This window comes from Hypanus sabinus, unplaced genomic scaffold (assembly GCF_030144855.1).
Source record: "Hypanus sabinus isolate sHypSab1 unplaced genomic scaffold, sHypSab1.hap1 scaffold_431, whole genome shotgun sequence".
Taxonomy (NCBI): Eukaryota; Metazoa; Chordata; class Chondrichthyes; order Myliobatiformes; family Dasyatidae; genus Hypanus; species Hypanus sabinus.
This window is the reverse complement of record NW_026781308.1, coordinates 114,982-132,415: the sequence shown is the minus strand read 5'-3', so window position 1 is coordinate 132,415 and position 17,434 is coordinate 114,982. Positions and strand designations below refer to the sequence as shown.

Sequence of the window (17,434 nt, the reverse complement as noted above, 5' to 3'; positions counted from 1 at the left end):
GATTATTGTTGGACACTTGAGCGAGAAGCCTCAGACACTGAGTACAAATGAAAATCATCAACAAAACATTTTTAGCTTAGTTGAATTGTTGCAAAGCATCAGTACCATTATGCAATCAAACACATTATATTCAATAAAAGTTAATATCTTCTTTCCTCAAATTCCTACGTAATATGAGTGATCTGAAATTATATTTGTATTCAGCTTCAAGAGGTCTAGTATAAACAAAAGAAATCTTCAGTGACATGTTTCACTTCATGGTTTTGTTTGCTTGAAGCATGTTGTCAACCAGCTGCACGTAGTTTGGTGCTCTGTAGTTGCCAAGAAAATTTTCAACAACATCCCTGAGTGCCTTCCATGTGATTTTCTCCGGTCCCATTAGAAATTCTTCAAATTGCTTGTCATTGATAACCTGTTTGATTTGTGGAGCCACAAAATGCCTTCCTTAATCTCAGTATCAGTTATTCTGACTTGAATTATGATTTGAAATCACAAATATAATAAAAAATGGTGTATGATGAGGAACTTCCATGGTGATTTTCACATTCAGCAGCTCAGAATCTAGAAGGCACACCCAGAAGCATTCCAGGAAGCAAAATCATTGTTGTCCAGTGTTATCCGCCCACCATTCCTGACACTAACTCATTCATTCACTGAAATTCGATTGCTTGGATAGGATTTGTACCTTTGGTAGGTTCTTGACACTAGAGTGTGTGGTGACACCAGCGGGCTGCCCCCCCAGTACGTCTTTGGGTTATGTTGAAGGTAAGCACAAACAGCCCATGTCACTGTATGTTTCAAAGCCATTATCATCTACATTATGTGCCATGCTGTATGACGTGGGCGATCATGATCTCTGACCACGATTGTTCCTGGCAAATTTTTCTACGGAAGTGGTTTGCCATTGCTTTCTTCTGGGCAGTGTCTTTACAAGACGGGTGTTCACTCCCCCCCAACACTCGCTATCAACACTCTTCAGAGATTGTCTGCCTGGCATCAGTGGTCGTATAACTAGGACTTGTGATCTGCACCAGCTGCTCATATGACCATCTCATGGCTTCATGTGACCCTGATCGGGGGCCAAGCAGGTGCTATATTTGCCCAAGGGTGATCTGCAAATCTAGTGGAGGGAAGGAGCTCCTTACACCTCCTTTGGTAGAGACGTATCTCCATCCCAACCCCATCCATCATTAAGGACTCCTAGCACCCAGAACATAGCCTCCTCTTGTTATTAATTTACTTATTTACCAATACAGAACAGGGTAGATCTTTCGAGCCATTCCAGCCCAGCAACCCCGACAAATCTGATTAGCCCTATCATGGCACCAGAGAAGACCCATGCACTCCATGGGCAGGACCTGGAACGGCTCGAGCTGTAATCGCATTACACTGTTCGTTATGCTACCGAGGCACCATCAGAGAGGGGGTCTGGGACCCTGAAGACACCCACTCAACATTTTAGGGACAGCTTCTTCCTTGTGCCAACAGATTTCTGAATAGACAATGAACCCATGACCTTTTGTTTGTCTGCAATCCTTTGCGAAACTTTGACAAACTTCTGCAGTTGTGCAGTGGCGATTATATTGATTGCTACATCGCAGCCTACCCCCATCAGGTCCACAACCTTGTCGTAGGGTTTGGAGGTTTGTGTGCCTCAATGACCCAGAACACTATGTTGGCTGGAGTCAGGACTTTCTGCTTTGACTCTCGGTAGGGTCATCCATGCCAAACAGGTCAAAGGGTAGAGGCCAGACTCAGAGTGGTCCACCAGTCCTCCAGGTTCAGGGGTTCAGCTCAGGGCTGACAACCCTGACTGGTCAAACAAAATGGTTACGGAAACAGCAATGAAGAATCCCCCTACATCGGAGTGTGACGGTATTCCCGAGTCTCCACCCGGGACTTGCATGACTGACAGTAGTGAAAACCGAGAAGAGGCTACTGACACGATGAAGGAAGCCCTGAACACCCCCAGAGATGGAGGACCCTCACTGCTGCCTAAACACCAGCGGTGTAACAGGCAGTAAGTAAGTAGGCAAGTGTCACAGCCTGGAACGGAGACACCAATGCCTTTGAATGGAAAATCCTACAATAAGTAGTGGATAGGGCCCAGTCCACCATGGGTAAAGCCCTCCCACCACTGAACAGGTGTACATGAAACGCTCTCAGAGGAAAGCTGCATCCATCGTCAGAGATCCCCAACACACAGGACTCGCTCTGCCACACAGGAGCCTCAGGTCCCACATCACCAGGTTCAGGAACAGTTATTACCCCACAACCATCAGGCTCCTGAACCGGTGTGGATAACTTCACTCACCACAATGAGCCTCAGGTCCCACACCACCAGGTTCAGGAACAGTTATTACCCCACAACCATCAGGCTCCTGAACCAGTGTGGATAACTTCACTCACCACAATGAGTCTCAGGTCCCACACCACCAGGTTCAGGAACAGTTATTACCCCACAACCATCAGGCTCCTGAACCGGTGTGGATAACTTCACTCACTTGCCCATTGAGATGGTCCCACAACCAATGGTCTCACTTTAAGGACTCTTTATCTCATGTTCTCATTGTTCGCTGCTATTTATTTATATTTGCATTTACACAGTTTGTTATCTTCTGCGCTCTGGTTGATCTTTCATTGATCCTGTTAGAGTTACTATTCCACAGATTTGCTCAGTGTGCCCGCAGGGTTGTATATAGTGACATATATGTACCTTGATAATAAACCTTACTTTTAACTTTTGAACTAATAACACCCCTCCCTCCCCTTCACCCCTCCGTGTCACTGTAACCCCTCCCTCCCCTTCACCCCTCCCTGTCACTGTAACCCCTCCCTCCCCTTCACCCCTCCCTGTCACTGTAACCCCTCCCTCCCCTTCCTGTCTCTGTAACCCCCTCCCTCTCCTACATTCCTCCGTGTCACTGTAACCCCTCCCTCCCCTTCACCCCTCCGTGTCAATGTAACCCCTCCTTCTCCTGCACTCCTCCCTGTCCCTGTAACCCCCTCCCTCACCTACACCCCTCCCTGTCTCTGTAACCCCTCGCTCCCCATCTCTGTAACCCCCTCCCTGTCTCTATAACCCCTCCCCCTTCACCCTTCCCCGTCTCTATAACCCCTCCGTCACCAACACCCCTCCCTGTCTGTCTCTATAACCCCCTCCAGCCGTTCCAACACTCTCTCTCTGTGAACTCCCTTGGTGCTATATTACTGTTACTTCTTCCTCATCTGTGACAGCCCTCTGTGCCCTATATTCCTCCCCATCTATGTAAACGCCCCACCCCCCCACCGGTCCCTCACCTCACAGGGACCAGGTTAGATTCCCAGCCGAAACTCGTGACTGTTTGCCAGGAGCCTGCAGCAGTGAGCTGGGCTCTGAGCCCTCCCAACACAGGGCTGTCACAACCCAGAAACCTGGAGCCCATCAGCCACGGGGAGTCAGTGAGGCAGAATCGTCCCTGGGGCCCGATCACATTGTTTCAAGCAAAACTCTGCATTATTTTAATCTGTCCTGATCCGAAAGAGTTGTGCCAAACTGCTACCCTCCTCTGGTTTACAGGGGCTGCCGCCTCGTCCCATTAGACAATTTTTTTTGGAACATTCCTTCCACCAAATGAACTCCAGAGATCAGAAACAGGCAGACCTCACTTTCCTTCACAAGATGCTAATCCCAGGCTCCAGTCAGTTGTTGGACGTGCTACTGCGAGTTGTACGACCTCAGATACAACCCCGCTAAATATTTCAGCATGTAACGTCCTCAGTGTGCAGCAGAGATCTGCTTTAAATCACATTCCTTTTGCAACGGTACTCTTAAAGGGGAAGGCGGCTGAACCAAGCTGGCTTCCAGCCTGGTCAATCTCCCGTAGCCCTCCTCAGACACAGAGAAATGGATGTTCCCCAGGTGGACAGAGTGGAGTTACACTTGGTTAAAATCCTGCTCTGTTATTTTCCAGTCTCTGTAACCACCACAGCCCCCCAACTCACCTGTACCCCACAAATTCTCTGTAACTCCCTCCAGCCTTTACAACCTCCCCATTTCTATAACCCCTCTGGCCTCTAAACCCCTCCCATTCTCTTTATACTCTCTCCAGCCCCTACACCCCTCCCATTCTCTACAACCCCCTCCGGTCCCTACACTCATCCCGGTCTCTATAACCCCTTCTGGTCCTTACACCCCTCCTATTCTCTATAAGCCCCTCGGGACTCTACACCCCTCCCAGCAAGGGTAACGAAGCAACAAGGTCACTGGCTGACCACGGTTAGCTGTGTCATGGTTGGATCGTCCGACACAAAAGGTTGGGGTTCAATTCCCACTTCAGGGGTTAAAGGCTAATTTGTCACTGAAATACATCATGTGGGCTGTAGCGACAGAGAGACTCACAGCAGACAATAATCACTGCCTGTTCTTTCATTCGGATTCAGGTTTCTCTACCCCGTCTATGTTGAAAAATACTGTGAAATGCATCGTTTGCATTAACAGCCAATGCAATCTCGGAACGGACCTGGGCCGGCTTCTGTGCTGTACTGATCTCTGACTTCAAAATAACAATGACAAACTTCTACAGATGTGTAGTGGAAAGTATATTGACTGGCTGCATCACAGCCTGGAATGGAAACATCAATGCTTTTCAACAGAAAATCTTACAAAAGATAGTAGGTTCGGCCCAGTCTATCACGGGTAAAGACCTCCCCACCTTTGAGCTGTTGTAGGAAAGCAGCATCCATCACCAGAAATCCTCACCACCCAGGACACGATCTCTTCTCGCTGCTGCCATCAGGTAGAAGGTACAAGAGCCTCAGGACACACACCATCAGGTTCAAGAACAGTTACTACTCCTCAACCATCAGAAAAGGGGAAAACTACACCCACTTGCCCAATCACTGAGATGTCCCAACAACCAATGAAATCATTTTAAGGGCTCTTTATCCCATTTTCTCATTATTTATTGCTATTTATTTATATTTGCATTTGCACAGCTTGTTGTCCTCTGCACTCTAGTTGATCTTTCATTGATGCTGTTACGGTTACTCTTCTATAGATTTGCTGAGTATGCCCGCAGGAAAATGAATCTCTGGGTTGTACCTGGTGACATATATGAACTTCGATGATGAAACTTACTTTGAACTTTGAGCCGAGAGCAGCCGGATAGTGCGGCCACATACTCCAGCACCACATCGCGTGCCCACAGTGCTTAGCACATCACAGGACAACGACAGAACAATCCCCATTCCTCCCAGCCAGCCAAGCTAACCCCAGGACAGCCCATCTTCTTCGGCCTCCAGCGGAATCACGGTCCTTTGACTTTCCCAACAGTCTCGCAGAGGTTCACAGACTCAGGTCTCTGGTCACCGGGCTTCTGGCCATTCTTCAGGCTTTCATCTTGACCTCTGATTGACCTTTGCACCTCAGCCTTTGGTACCGACCCTAGGACCCACCAATAACAGTGATTGATGGCCCTGGACGAGGAACTCCAGGCTCTCTGACGCCAAGCACTAGGCCTCGAACTCTGACCTCATGATTCACATCCCAAGGGGCAGTCACTGGTCTGCCGACATCCGACCACGTCCGCGTTACTGACCTTCCAAAAAGGCTTGGATGCTGGCATGTCCACTAACTCCCCCACGTCCTTGCCTCTAAACTCCAACCTGATCCCGAACTCCCCTCTGTTCCAAAACCGTCCTTATGAAATTAAAGAAGCAAGTATGTCCATTTAGAATGGAGATGAGGAGTAATTTCTCTAGCCAGAGGGTGGAATTTGTTGCCACAGGTGGCTGTGGAGGCCAAGTCATTGGGTGAATTTAAGGCAGAGGTTGATAGATTCTTGATTAGTCAGGACATGAGGGGATAGGGGGAGAGGGCAGGAGATTGGGGCTGATAGGGCAATGGATCAGCCATGATGAAATGGCGGAGCAGACTCGATGGGCCAAATGGCCTAATTCTGCTCTTATGCCTTAAGGTCACGAACTTGACAGAAACTGCAGCTTGGCACCTCATCTTTGGGATGGTTCCACTGGGCACCGTTATGAATGAGAGTCGTGGAGGGCGGGATTCTCTCCAGGACCCTGTGATTAATGTTTCTCCAGAGCTAGATGGCGTGTCCTTCACCACACTGTTGTCACCAGAACCTTGCAGAGTTCTGCACTGTATTCCCTGCACCGCAAACATCCTTGCTGGGCGTCAGGTTGGAGGAAGGCTTCAGAGAGAGGTACACTGAGACTTGGTAGGGAATGGAGTTCGGGGCTGCCCTCAATCAGCCTCAGACTCCATCGGAGTCTGCTACAGTAAGGTGGCACCAGGAGATCTCCTGCACATCCCCAAATCTCACCGTGACAACTTTGACAAACTTCTAGAAGCACAAGTGATTCTGCAGATGCTGGAAATCCAGTGTGATGCACACACACAATGCAGGTCAAGTAGCATCTATGGAGATGAATAAAGAGCTGGGACCCTTCATCAGGACTGCAACATATTCTATAGATATACATTCTACAGGTTGAATCATGGCATGGTATGGAAACAGCAATGACCAAGAACTAAACAGACGACAGTAATGTGTATGGCCCAGTCCATCACAGGAAAAGCCCCCCCCCCCCACCCTACTGCTCAGCACATCTACATTGAGCGCTGTCACAAGAAAGCAGCGTCCATCATCAAAGACCCCCGCCATCCAGACCATGATCTCTTCTTGCTACTACCTTTGTGCAGGAGCTACAGGAGCCTCAGGTCCCACAGCACCAGGTTCAGGAACAGTTATCACCCCACAACCATCAGGCTCCTGAACCAGTGTGGATAACATCACTCACCACAAACAGCCTCGGGTCCCACACCACCAGGTTCAGGAACAGTTATTACCCCATAACCATCAGGCTCCTGAACCAGTGTGGATATCTTCACTCACCACAAAGAGCCTCAGGTCCCACACGACCAGGTTCAGGAACAGTTATTACCCCACAACCATCAGGCTCCTGAACCAGTGTGGATAACTTCACTCACCACAATGAGCCTCAGGTCCCACACCACCAGGTTCAGGAACAGTTATTACCCCACAACCATCAGGCTCCTGAACCAGTGTGGATAACTTCACTCACCACAATGAGCCTCAGGTCCCACAACACCAGGTTCAGGAACAGTTATTACCCCACAACCATCAGGCTCCTGAACCAGTGTGGATAACTTCACTCACCACAATGAGCCTCAGGTCCCACAACACCAGGTTCAGGAACAGTTATTACCCCACAATCATCAGGCTCCTGAACCAGTGTGGATAACTTCACTCACCACAAAGAGCCTCAGGTCCCACACCACCAGGTTCAGGAACAGTTATTACCCCACAACCATCAGGCTCCTGAACCAGTGTGGATAATTTCACTCACCACAATGAGCCTCAGGTCCCACACCACCAGGTTCAGGAACAGTTATTACCCCACAACCATCAGGCTCCTGAACCAGTGTGGATAACTTCACTCACCACAATGAGCCTCAGGTCCCACACCACCAGGTTCAGGAACAGTTATTACCCCACAACCATCAGGCTCCTGAACCAGTGTGGATAACTTCACTCACCACAATGAGCCTCAGGTCCAACACCACCAGGTTCGGGAACAGTTATTACCCCACAACCATCAGGCTCCTGAACCAGTGTGGATAACTTCACTCACCACAATGAGCCTCAGGTCCCACACCACCAGGTTCAGGAACAGTTATTACCCCACAACCATCAGGCTCCTGAACCAGTGTGGATAAATTCACTCAGCACAACAACCTACAGACTCACTTTCAAGGACTTGACAACTCATGTTCTCAGTATTATATATTTGATTATTTGACAGCTTTATTTATTTGCTGAGAATAAGCTTTCCCAGCCCTTTAAACCCATGCCCCCACCCCCCACAGCAATCCCCCGAATTAGCCCTTCTCTAATTAAGGGCTAATTCACAAAGACCAATTCACCTACTAACCAGTGTGCCTTTGGACTGTGGGAGGAAACTGGAGCACCCGGAGGAAACCCACGCGGTCACGGGGAGAACGTACAAACTCCATACAGACACCCGGAGGAAACCCACGCTGTCACGGGGAGAACGTACAAACTCCACACAGACACCCGGAGGAAACCCACGCGGTCACGGGGAGAACGTACAAACTCCGTACAGACACCCGGAGGAAACCCACGCCGTCACGGGGAGAACGTACAAACTCCGTACAGACACCCGGAGGAAACCCACGCCGTCACGGGGAGAACGTACAAACTCCGTACAGACACCCGGAGGAAACCCACGCGGTCACGGGGAGAACGTACAAACTCCTTACAGACACCCGGAGGAAACCCACGCGGTCACGGGGAGAACGTACAAACTCCGTACAGACACCCGGAGGAAACCCACGCGGTCACGGGGAGAACGTACAAACTCCGTACAGACACCCGGAGGAAACCCACGCGGTCACGGGGAGAACGTACAAACTCCGTACAGACACCCGGAGGAAACCCACGCGGTCACGGGGAGAACGTACAAACTCCGTACAGACACCCGGAGGAAACCCACGCGGTCACGGGGAGAACGTACAAACTCCACACAGACACCCGGAGGAAACCCACGCGGTCACGGGGAGAACGTACAAACTCCGTACAGACACCCGGAGGAAACCCACGCGGTCACGGGGAGAACGTACAAACTCCGTACAGACACCCGGAGGAAACCCACGCGGTCACGGGGAGAACGTACAAACTCCGTACAGACACCCGGAGGAAACCCACGCGGTCACGGGGAGAACGTACAAACTCCACACAGACACCCGGAGGAAACCCACGCGGTCACGGGGAGAACGTACAAACTCCACACAGACACCCGGAGGAAACCCACGCGGTCACGGGGAGAACGTACAAACTCCGTACAGACACCCGGAGGAAACCCACGCGGTCACAGGGAGAACGTACAAACTCCATACAGACACCCGGAGGAAACCCACGCGGTCACGGGGAGAACGTACAAACTCCGTACAGACACCCGGAGGAAACCCACGCGGTCACGGGGAGAACGTACAAACTCCATACAGACACCCGGAGGAAACCCACGCGGTCACGGAGAGAACGTACAAACTCCACACAGACACCCGGAGGAAACCCACGCGGTCACAGGGAGAACGTACAAACTCCATACAGACACCCGGAGGAAACCCACGCGGTCACGGGGAGAACGTACAAACTCCGTACAGACACCCGGAGGAAACCCACGCGGTCACGGGGAGAACGTACAAACTCCATACAGACACCTGGAGGAAACCCACGCGGTCACGGGGAGAACGTACAAACTCCACACAGACACCCGGAGGAAACCCACGCGGTCACGGGGAGAACGTACAAACTCTGTACAGACACCCGGAGGAAACCCACGCGGTCACGGGGAGAACGTACAAACTCCGTACAGACACCCGGAGGAAACCCACGCGGTCACGGGGAGAATGTACAAACTCCGTACAGACACCCGGAGGAAACCCACGCGGTCACGGGGAGAACGTACAAACTCCGTACAGACACCCGGAGGAAACCCACGCGGTCACGGGGAGAATGTACAAACTCCTTACAGACAGCGGCGGGAATTGAACCGGCTCGCCGGTACTGTAAAGTGTCGTGCTAACCTCGACACTACCATTGCACCTTGGTTGCTTGTCAATTTATGTACAGCTTTTTATAAATTCAATTGTATAAATGCCTGCAAGAAAATGAATCTCAAGGCAGTAATAGGGTGGCATTACGTCCTCTGGTAATAAATTCACTGTGAGATACTGAATGCTGGCCTTTCTCTGCAGCCCGTGCTTGAATTACCCATCCACGTCAGTGCCAGGCCTGGCAGACAACAGCTCTCCCCGCTTGTTCCTTACTTCTTATCCAGCGCCTTTGGCTTCCGAGACTCCCTACCTCTGGGTGGTGGCACAGGAGGTGGGCATTGAAGGAGGGGGGAGGGAGACGATGGAACGGGACCGGCGGAGGAGATGGTTGGGGTGGTGGTGGGGGGGGGGAGGCAACAGGTGGTGCTGGCAGGGGGGCCCGAGCGAAGGTAAATCAACTGGAACTCACCGGAACGCCCGCAATCCGCACAGGAAATGAGATCTTCAGGAAACCCTGTCTTCTTGTTCCCAGAAGTCCCACCCAGACAGAAATCGCAATAGGTGTTCGGAATGATGCTTCCATCGGGAGCTTTCCTGGCTGGGGGACATTATGCAAGAATCAATATGAGGCAGAGAGAGGTGACACACCTGCTTTATTGGCCCCAGGCCTTGTGCCTCTGACCCAGGAGGGTAGGAGATAGCCACGTCCTCAACAGGCTGGCATTCATTTCAAGAGGACTGGAATAAAAATGTAAGGATGTAATGCCGAGGCTTTCTAAGGCATTGCTTAGACCACACTGGGAGCCATTTTGGTCCCTTATCTATGAAAGGATGTGCTGGCATTGGAGAAGGAACAGGGGATGTTCATCAGAATCATCCCGAGAATGGAAGGGTTAACATATGAAGAGCATTTGATGGCTCTGGGTCTGTACTTGCTGGAGTTGAGAAGAATTTCAGGGGATCTCATTGAAACCTATTGAATATTGAAAGGCCTAGATAGAGTGGATGTGGAGAGGATGTTTCCTATAGTGGGGGAGTCTAGGACCAGAGGACACAGATAGAGTGGATCTGGAGAGGATGTTTCCTATAGTGGGGGAGTCTAGGACCAGAGGACACAGATAGAGTGGATGTGGAGAGGATGTTTCCTATAATGGGGGAGTCTAGGACCAGAGGACACAGATAGAGTGGATGTGGAGAGGATGTTTCCTATAGTGGGGGAGTCTAGGACCAGAGGACACAGATAGAGTGGATGTGGAGAGGATGTTTCCTATAGTGGGGGAGTCTAGGACCAGAGGACACAGATAGAGTGGATGTGGAGAGGATGTTTCTTATAGTGGGGGAGTCTAGGACCAGAGGACACAGATAGAGTGGATGTGGAGAGGATGTTTCCTATAGTGGGGGAGTCTAGGACCAGAGGACACAGATAGAGTGGATGTGGAGAGGATGTTTCCTATAGTGGGGGAGTCTAGGACCAGAGGACACAGATAGAGTGGATGTGGAGAGGATGTTTCCTATAGTGGGGGAGTCTAGGACCAGAGGACACAGATAGAGTGGATGTGGAGAGGATGTTTCCTGTGGTGGGGGAGTCTAGGACCAGAGGACACAGATAGAGTGGATGTGGAGAGGATGTTTCTTATAGTGGGGGAGTCTAGGACCAGAGGACACAGATAGAGTGGATGTGGAGAGGATGTTTCCTATAGTGGGGGAGTCTAGGACCAGAGGACACAGATAGAGTGGATGTGGAGAGGATGTTTTTTCCAGTGAGGGAGTCTAGGACCACAGATAGAGTGGATGTGGAGAGGATGTTTTCTCCAGTGAGGGAGTCTAGGACCAGAGGACACAGATAGAGTGGATGTGGAGAGGATGTTTTCTCCAGTGAGGGAGTCTAGGACCAGAGGACACAGATAGAGTGGATGTGGAGAGGATGTTTCCTATAGTGGGGAGTCTAGGACCAGAGGACACAGATAGAGTGGATGTGGAGAGGATGTTTCCTGTGGTGGGGGCGTCTAGGACCAGAGGACACAGATAGAGTGGATGTGGAGAGGATGTTTTCTCCAGTGAGGGAGTCTAGGACCAGAGGACACAGATAGAGTGGATGTGGAGAGGATGTTTTCTCCAGTGAGGGAGTCTAGGACCACAGATAGAGTGGATGTGGAGAGGATGTTTTCTCCAGTGAGGGAGTCTAGGACCAGAGGACACAGATAGAGTGGATGTGGAGAGGATGTTTTCTCCAGTGAGGGAGTCTAGGACCAGAGGACACAGATAGAGTGGATGTGGAGAGGATGTTTCCTATAGTGGGGAGTCTAGGACCAGAGGACACAGATAGAGTGGATGTGGAGAGGATGTTTCCTGTGGTGGGGGCGTCTAGGACCAGAGGACACAGATAGAGTGGATGTGGAGAGGATGTTTTCTCCAGTGAGGGAGTCTAGGACCAGAGGACACAGATAGAGTGGATGTGGAGAGGATGTTTTCTCCAGTGAGGGAGTCTAGGACCAGAGGACACAGATAGAGTGGATGTGGAGAGGATGTTTTCTCCAGTGAGGGAGTCTAGGACCAGAGGACACAGATAGAGTGGATGTGGAGAGGATGTTTCCTATAGTGGGGGAGTCTAGGACCAGAGGACACAGATAGAGTGGATGTGGAGAGGATGTTTCCTGTGGTGGGGGAGTCTAGGACCAGAGGACACAGATAGAGTGGATGTGGAGAGGATGTTTCCTATAGTGGGGGAGTCTAGGACCAGAGGACACAGATAGAGTGGATGTGGAGAGGATGTTTCCTGTGGTGGGGGAGTCTAGGACCAGAGGACACAGATAGAGTGGATGTGGAGAGGATGTTTCCTATAGTGGGGGAGTCTAGGACCAGAGGACACAGATAGAGTGGATGTGGAGAGGATGTTTTCTCCAGTGAGGGAGTCTAGGACCACAGATAGAGTGGATGTGGAGAGGATGTTTTCTCCAGTGAGGGAGTCTAGGACCAGAGGACACAGATAGAGTGGATGTGGAGAGGATGTTTCCTATAGTGGGGAGTCTAGGACCAGAGGACACAGATAGAGTGGATGTGGAGAGGATGTTTCCTGTGGTGGGGGCGTCTAGGACCAGAGGACACAGATAGAGTGGATGTGGAGAGGATGTTTTCTCCAGTGAGGGAGTCTAGGACCAGAGGACACAGATAGAGTGGATGTGGAGAGGATGTTTTCTCCAGTGAGGGAGTCTAGGACCAGAGGACACAGATAGAGTGGATGTGGAGAGGATGTTTTCTCCAGTGAGGGAGTCTAGGACCAGAGGACACAGATAGAGTGGATGTGGAGAGGATGTTTCCTATAGTGGGGGAGTCTAGGACCAGAGGACACAGATAGAGTGGATGTGGAGAGGATGTTTCCTATAGTGGGGGAGTCTAGGACCAGAGGACACAGATAGAGTGGATGTGGAGAGGATGTTTCCTATAGTGGGGGAGTCTAGGACCAGAGGACACAGATAGAGTGGATGTGGAGAGGATGTTTCCTATAGTGGGGGAGACTAGGACCAGAGGACACAGACAGAGTGGATGTGGAGAGGATGTTTCCTATAGTGGGGGAGTCTAGGACCAGAGGACACAGACAGAGTGGATGTGGAGAGGATGTTTCCTATAGTGGGGGAGTCTAGGACCAGAGGACACCGATAGATTGGATGTGGAGAGGATGTTTTCTCCAGTGAGGGAGTCTAGGACCAGAGGACACAGCCTCAGATTAGAAGGATGTCCATTAGAATAGAAATGAGGAATTTCTTTAATAAGAGGGTGGTGGAACTTATTGCCACAATAGCTGTGGAGGCCAAGTCACTGGGTTTATTTAACGTGAAGATTGGTAAGTTCTTGATGTGATGTTATGGGGAGAAGGTGGAGAATGGGGTTGAGAGGAATAATAATGGAATGGTGGAGTAGGCTTGGAGCCTTGCACACACTGGCTCCCACTGGGGAAGCCACATTCAGCCAAGATCTCTGGAAATGTAGCAGGGTCTCCTCGTCTAACTTGTCACAAAGAGGGCAGGACATTCCGAAGGCCTGTCGACAACTGGGTGGGGTGGGGGCAGGGGAGGAGAGGGGGTTTGGTTAAGGGTGATGGGTCAGACGAGTGAGGTGGACATAATGGTTAAGGTTTCCGTATCAGTTTCCAATCTCCATATGTACCACTGGTGGAACAGATGGAGTTTGGTGGTGGGGTTGGGGGGGGGGGGGCAGCAGCATTGAGTCAGGGGAATGCCCAGAGCCCTGAAAATTAAACGCCATTCCTTGCCAAACGGTTGCTGCTGATGTCCAGACTGAAGGACCCATCCACTGTTGCCATTGGCTACATTTCACAGTGCCTTATATCGAGAGTGCACAATGATCATCAGGTTCTCACCAGAGACTATCGTACTCCAGCAGAGCTCTACCCCCTGCAAATGGAGGATACAGTTCAGTCCATCACAGGCAAAGTCCTCTTCACCACTGTGTACCTTTACATAGAGAGCTGCCACAAGACAGAAGCACCCACTATCAGAGAACTCCACCATCCAGGCCGTGTTCTCTTTTTGCCTGTACAACCACTGGCAGGAGGTACAACCCACACCACCAGTTTCAGGAACAGTTATTACCCCACAACCATCAGGCTCCTGAACCAGTGTGGATAACTTCACTCACCACAATGAGCCTCATGTCCCACACCACCAGGTTCAGGAACAGTTATTACCCCACAACCATCAGGCTCCTGAACCAGTGTGGATAACTTCACTCACCACAATGAGCCTCAGGTCCCACACCACCAGGTTCAGGAACAGTTATTACCCCACAACCATCAGGCTCCTGAACCAGTGTGGATAACTTCACTCACCACAATGAGCCTCAGGTCCCACACCACCAGGTTCAGGAACAGTTATTACCCCTCAACCATCAGACTCCTGAACCAGTGTAGATAACTTCACTCACCACAATGAGCCTCAGGTCCCACAACACCAGGTTCAGGAACAGTTATTACCCCACAACCATCAGGCTCCTGAACCAGTGTGGAGAACTTCACTCACCACAATGAGCCTCAGATCCCACACCACCAGGTTCAGGAACAGTTATTACCCCTCAACCATCAGACTCCTGAACCAGTGTAGATAACTTCACTCACCACAATAAGCCTCAGGTCCCACACCACCAGGTTCAGGAACAGTTATTACCCCACAACCATCAGACTCCTGAACCAGTGTAGATAACTTCACTGACCACAATGAGCCTCAGGTCCCACACCACCAGGTTCAGGAACAGTTATTACCGCACAACCATCAGGCTCCTGAACCGGGGTGGATAACTTCACTCACCTCAGCTCCGAATTGATTTTATGACCTACAAACTCATTTCCAAGGACTCTTTACACCTCGTGTTCTCAGTATTAATTTTGTATTTGCAGTTTGTCTTCTTTTGCACAGCGATTATTTGTCAGTTTATCTATGATCTTTTTGTAAATTCTATCCCATTTCCGAAGTTCGCCCAGTAAATGTCTGCAAGAGCATGAATCTGAGGAGAGCATATACAGTATTCATACTTTGATAATCATATTACTTAGAACTTTGAACATACTACAGGCAGGTCAAGGCCATCCCTCCCCATCCACACAGTAGATTCTACAACACAATTTCAGAGCTAACTCTCCCCCTCAACAATATTTATCTCTCTGCCAACCTGCGAGGCAGAGATCGTTTGGACCCAACATATTGATAGTATAGCAACGAAGGCCCATCTGCGACCATATTTTATTTTGACCATATATATATAGTTTGACGGGATTTGGGATGTCACCAGGGACTCCAGCAAGATTCCAGATTCAAGCATATTTATCGCGTGTATGTTAAACTTGCTGCCTGTTATGCAGCTGGTGTTTAGGGCAGCAATGAAGGTCCTCCATCTCTGGCAGTGTTCAGGTCTTCGTTCATCGTGCCAGTAGATTCCTCTTCGTTTTCACTACTGTTCGTCACACAAGTCCCACTGGAAACCGTCGCACTCCGATGTAGAAGATTCTTCATTGCTGTTTCTGTAACAGCTTTGTTTGACCAGTCAGGACCTTGAGGGAATAGCAGGGGCTCTGACAGAAATATTTCAAATGTCGTTAGAAACGGGGATGGTGCTGGAGGATTGGCGTATTGCTCACGTTGTTCCATTGTTTAAAAAGGGTTCTAAGAGTAAACCTAGCAATTATAGGCCTGTCAGTTTGATGTCAGTGGTGGGTAAATTAATGGAAAGTATTCTTAGAGATGGTATATATAATTATCTGGATAGACAGGGTCTGATTAGGAACAGTCAACATGGATTTGTGCGTGGAAGGTCATGTTTGACAAATCTTATTGAATTTTTTGAAGAGGATACTCGGAAAGTTGAGGAGGGTAAAGCAGTGGATGTTGTCTATATGGACTTCATTAAGGCCTTTGAAAAGGTTCCACATGGAAGGTTAATTAGGAAGGTTCAATCGTTAGGTATTAATATTGAAGTAGTAAAATGGATTCAACTGTGGCTGGAAGAGAGATGCCAAAGAGTAGTGGTGGATAACTGTTTGTCAGGTTGGAGGCCAGTGACTAGTGGTGTGCCTCAGGGATCTGTACTGGGTCCAATGTTGTTTGTCATATACATTAATGAGCTGGATGATGGGGTGGAGATTGGATTAGTAAGTATGCAGATGATACTAAGGTAGGTGGCGTTGTGGATAATGAAGTAGGTTTTCAAAACTTGCAGGGAGATTTAGGCCAGTTAGAAGAGTGGGCTGAAAGATGGCAAATGGAGTTTAATGCTGATAAGTGTGAGGTGCTACATTTTGGTAGGACTAACCAAAATAGGACATACATGGTAAATGGTAGGGTACTGAGGAATGTAGTAGAACAGAGTGATCTAGGAATAATGGTGCATAATTCCCTGAAGGTAGAATCTCATGTGGATAGGGTGGTGAAGAAAGCTTTTGGTATAGGGTCCCTCCACCCCCCTTCTTTAGTCCTGACAAAGGGTCTTGACCCGAAACATTGACTGCTCCTTTCAGCAGATGCTGCCCGACCTGCTGAGTTCATCCAGCTTGTTTGTAAGCTTTTGGTATGCTGGCCTTTATAAATCAGAGCATTGAATATAGGAGTTTGGGATGTAACATTAAAATTGCACAAGGCATTGGTAAGGCCAAATTTGGAGCATTGTGTACAGTTCTGGTCACCGAATTATAGGAAAGATATCAACAAAATAGAGAGAGTACAGAGGAGATTTACTAGAATGTTACCTGGGTTTCAGCACCTAAGTTACAGAGAAAGGTTGAACAAGTTAGATCTTTATTCTTTGGAGCGTAGAAGGTTGAGGGGGGACTTGATAGAGGTATTTAAAATTATGAGGGGGATAGATAGATTTGACGTGGATAGGCTTTTTCCATTGAGAGTAGGGGAGATTCAAACAAGAGGACATGAGTTGAGATTTAAGGGGCAAAAGTTTAGGGGTAACACAGGGGGGAACTTTACTCAGAGAGTGGTAGCTGTGTGGAATGAGCTTCCAGTAGAAGTGGTAGAGGCAGGCTCGATATTATCATTTAAAAAAAAATTGGATGGGTATATGGACAGGAAAGGAATGGAGGGTTATGGGCTGAGTGCAGGTCAGTGGGACGAGGTGAGAATGAGCGTTCGGCACAGACTAGAAGGGCTAAGATGGCCTGTTTCCGTGCTGTAATTGTTTTATGGTTAGCCCTGAGCTGTACCCCCGAACTTGGAGGACTGATGAACCGCTCTTAAGTGTGGCCTCTACAGGTCAGTTTGGCACGGGTGACCCTACCAGCAGCCAAAGCACAAAGCCCTGACTCCAGCCAGCACG

At 49.6% G+C, this 17,434-nt stretch overlaps 1 protein-coding gene across 3 annotated transcripts in view; it reads right to left on the bottom strand.

The window, feature by feature from the left end:
- dpf1 (double PHD fingers 1) overlaps positions 1–17,434 on the bottom strand; it is a 225,862-nt gene that overhangs the window by 95,039 nt on the left and 113,389 nt on the right. For 2 of the 3 annotated variants that reach the window (XM_059961325.1, XM_059961324.1), the window contains one exon: positions 10,074–10,202. The exons of the other annotated variant lie outside the window; for it this stretch is intronic. In XM_059961325.1, the coding sequence (XP_059817308.1) occupies positions 10,074–10,202 (129 nt within the window). The remainder of the gene's footprint in view (positions 1–10,073; positions 10,203–17,434) is intronic. 3 annotated transcript variants of the gene reach the window in all.